The sequence below is a fragment of the Nicotiana tabacum genome, chromosome 4, assembly GCF_000715075.1.
Source record: "Nicotiana tabacum cultivar K326 chromosome 4, ASM71507v2, whole genome shotgun sequence".
In the NCBI taxonomy this organism is placed as follows: domain Eukaryota; kingdom Viridiplantae; phylum Streptophyta; class Magnoliopsida; order Solanales; family Solanaceae; genus Nicotiana; species Nicotiana tabacum.
In genome coordinates, this window is record NC_134083.1 from 86,158,066 (window position 1) to 86,161,122 (window position 3,057).

The 3,057-nt window shown below is 39.0% G+C and overlaps 1 protein-coding gene across 1 annotated transcript; it reads left to right on the forward strand.

Annotated features, from left to right (window-relative positions):
* Positions 1 to 1,965: 1,965 nt before the first annotated feature.
* LOC142180019 (uncharacterized) lies at positions 1,966 to 2,825 on the forward strand. Its single transcript, XM_075250936.1, has 2 exons — positions 1,966 to 2,437; positions 2,551 to 2,825. The coding sequence occupies exons 1-2, from the start codon at positions 1,966 to 1,968 to the stop codon at positions 2,823 to 2,825; spliced, it is 747 nt and encodes a 248-aa protein (XP_075107037.1).
* Positions 2,826 to 3,057: the final 232 nt, after the last annotated feature.

Below are 3,057 nucleotides of genomic sequence, written 5' to 3' on the forward strand. Positions count from 1 at the left end.
ATGCTTTGGAAAGTCATGTTTAGATTAGAGTATAATTAAAGAGATCTTGTTCTGAACCCGTGGCTCGGGGAATGATTTCGCTGTTAGGATAGGAATATACCTAACAGTCTTGCTTAGCTAAAAACGTTTTATATTCGTTCTTGATAGACTCAATAACATAGTAATATAGGATTGATATATTGTGAATAGGCGAGCAGTATTGTGGGAAAATGTTACTCATATAAACGATCCGGTTAATTAGCAACCATTGATAATATAGATTAACAGGTATGGTTATTGAACTTAATAGGATTGATAAACCGACCACAACCCTGGAATTTTTATCTCCTCTGAGTAAAATCTAAAACACATGTTTGCATCCCTGATAAATTAGCTAATTACTTGTTCAATATTTGCAAAAGTAGTTTAGTAGATAAATAATACTTTTGATTATCTTGGATAGTTTATTGATTTTAGTTTTCTTAGTTAATGATTAATCTAAGTCTCTGTTGGTTCGACATACGACTTTCGAGTCACTTTATTACTTGACGGCCACGTATACTTGTGTGTACTTGGGGAACCAACAAGTGTTTGGCGTCGTTGTCGGGGACTTAGTTATTGATTGTTTATCTAAGTTAAGCTTTTATTCGTTATTTGTCCATGTTTTAAATTTTAGTTTGCTTTATTTGTGTTAACGCATGCTCTTCTCTTGAATGCGGAGGAGTAGAAGTGCGAACAACTTCCTTCCTCTTGATCCTGAAATAGAATGAGCACTTCACATGGTAGGAGGGAAGTCGAAGCTAGGACTAGAACAGAAGGGGAGTTGGACATCATAGTTCAACCTCAACTACTTGAGATGGCAGGTAACGAAGAGCGACCGGTGATCGAGGTCGCAAGTCCTATTCTTGCTAATATGACTCAGGGTATAGTGAAGCCTGATATCATGGGCCACTTTGAGCTCAAATAGTACATGGTACAACTTATTCAGTTCACATGGCAGTATGTGGGTCTATCTCATGAAGATCTGCATTGGCACATTCATAATTCTTTAGAAATTATGGATACTTACTATTATCCAAATGTTTCCAAAGACTACATCACACTGACATTGTTTCACTTTTCACTGCTGGGGGAAGCCAAAGAATGGTTGCAGAAGGATCCCGCAAACTCGATCCACACTTGGGATGATCTAGCACAAAATTCTCAATCAAGCTTTTTCCCACTAATAAGACAAAGTTTCTTAGGAGCCAGATTCTTGGGTTTCACCAATAAGATGGTGAGACTCTTCGTCAAGCTTGGAAAAGATATAAGAAGTTACTCAGAGACTGCACATATCATTGTCAGACTGATGAGGTATTGGGTCACACTTTTGTGGATGGGTTGGACGACACATCGAAGATGAATCTTGACTCGGCATATGGGGGTAGTTGCATGGCAAGACCGTATAGTGAAATCCAGATCGTGCTAAACAATTTCACTGCTAATGATAATAATTGGCAAGGAGATGGGGTACAACAAAGAGTACTTAAATAGAAGGCAACATTTGTAATTGAGGTTGATGATTTCTTAACCATGAGAGCAGATATTGCGAGATTAGCAAATCAAATGAATAAAATGACAATGCACAAAACACAACAGATGCAACATGTGCAACAAATTTCTACTTGCTGTGAGTTATGTGGTGAAGGTCACACAAGTGACAGATACCCCGAGAATCCTGAATCCATCTAATATATGGGGAAACAAGCTAGAAGGTCAATGAATCAAAATGCTCAATATGGTAACATATACAATTCGAACTGAAGGAATCATCCTAACTTCTCTTGGGGTGAAAATCAGAAAAACAGCCCTCAAGCTAATTACAATCAGCCACCTAAACCCCCACAACAAGCAGAGGAGAGTTTGACTGACATGATGAAAAAGCTCTTGATAGACAATCAATAATTGCGCACAGAGTTCAGAAATCTAGAGAGGCAGTTCAGGAAAATGGCTATCAATCAGAACACTAGACCTGTAGGAGCTCTCCCAAGTGATACAGGGAAAAATCCTCAAGTCAATGCAATGACATTGAGAAATGGGAGAGAGTTGGTAGAAGTGCCTAAGAAGAAAAAGGAGTCGTCTGGGCTTGAAGAAGAAAGAGTGCCAAAACTTGTAGAGGTAGATGAGAAAAACAAAACAGAGTCTGAGCATATTTCAGAGAGATTGACACCCCATTTTCTTCAAAGATTAAGAAAGAAGAATGATGACCACATGTTTCACAAATTTCTAGATATGCTGAAGCAGATACACTTGAACATCCCTTTGGTGGACAAGCTCCTTGATGTCCCAAAATATGCAAAATATATTAAGGATATAGTGGCAAATAACATGAGGTTAACTGAGTTTGAGACCGTCACACTTACTGAGGAGTGCACTTCCAAGATTCAACATACGCTTCCACTAAAGCTTAAGGATCCTAGTAGTTTTACCATCCCCGTGAGGTTGGTGAAATGTATGTGGGTAGAGCCTTGTGTGATTTGGGTGCAAGTATCAATCTGATTCCTTTTTCATTGTTAAAACAAATGGGCTTAGGAGCTCCGAGACCCACTATGGTGATGCTACAGTTAGCTGATAGATCATATGCTTATCATGAGAGGGTAATTGAGGATGTCTTGCTGCAGATTAGGAAGTTTATTTTCCCTGCAATTTTTATCATCCTAGACTACGAGGCTGATGAGTTAGTTCTTATCATCATGGGGCGATCTCTCTTGGCCACTGGACATGCAATTATCAATGTCCGAGAAGCTAAGATGATCATGCGGGTGGACAATGAAGAAGTAGTCTTCAATGTATATCGAGCCATTTAGTTACCTCGTCATCACGAGGAAATTGCCATGATTTTTGTGGTAGAGATAAATGAACCATCCATAGAGCAAAGTGTATTCAAAGAAGATGCACTAGAAAAGGCATTGATGTTGTTCAATCACTTGGAACTTGAAGAAGAGGTTGAGGAAATGTTGTAAATTCTTGATGCATCTTGGGAATACTAAAGAGAAAGATCCCTATTTGAGCCTCTGGATAGGCCAATCGGCCCATCCC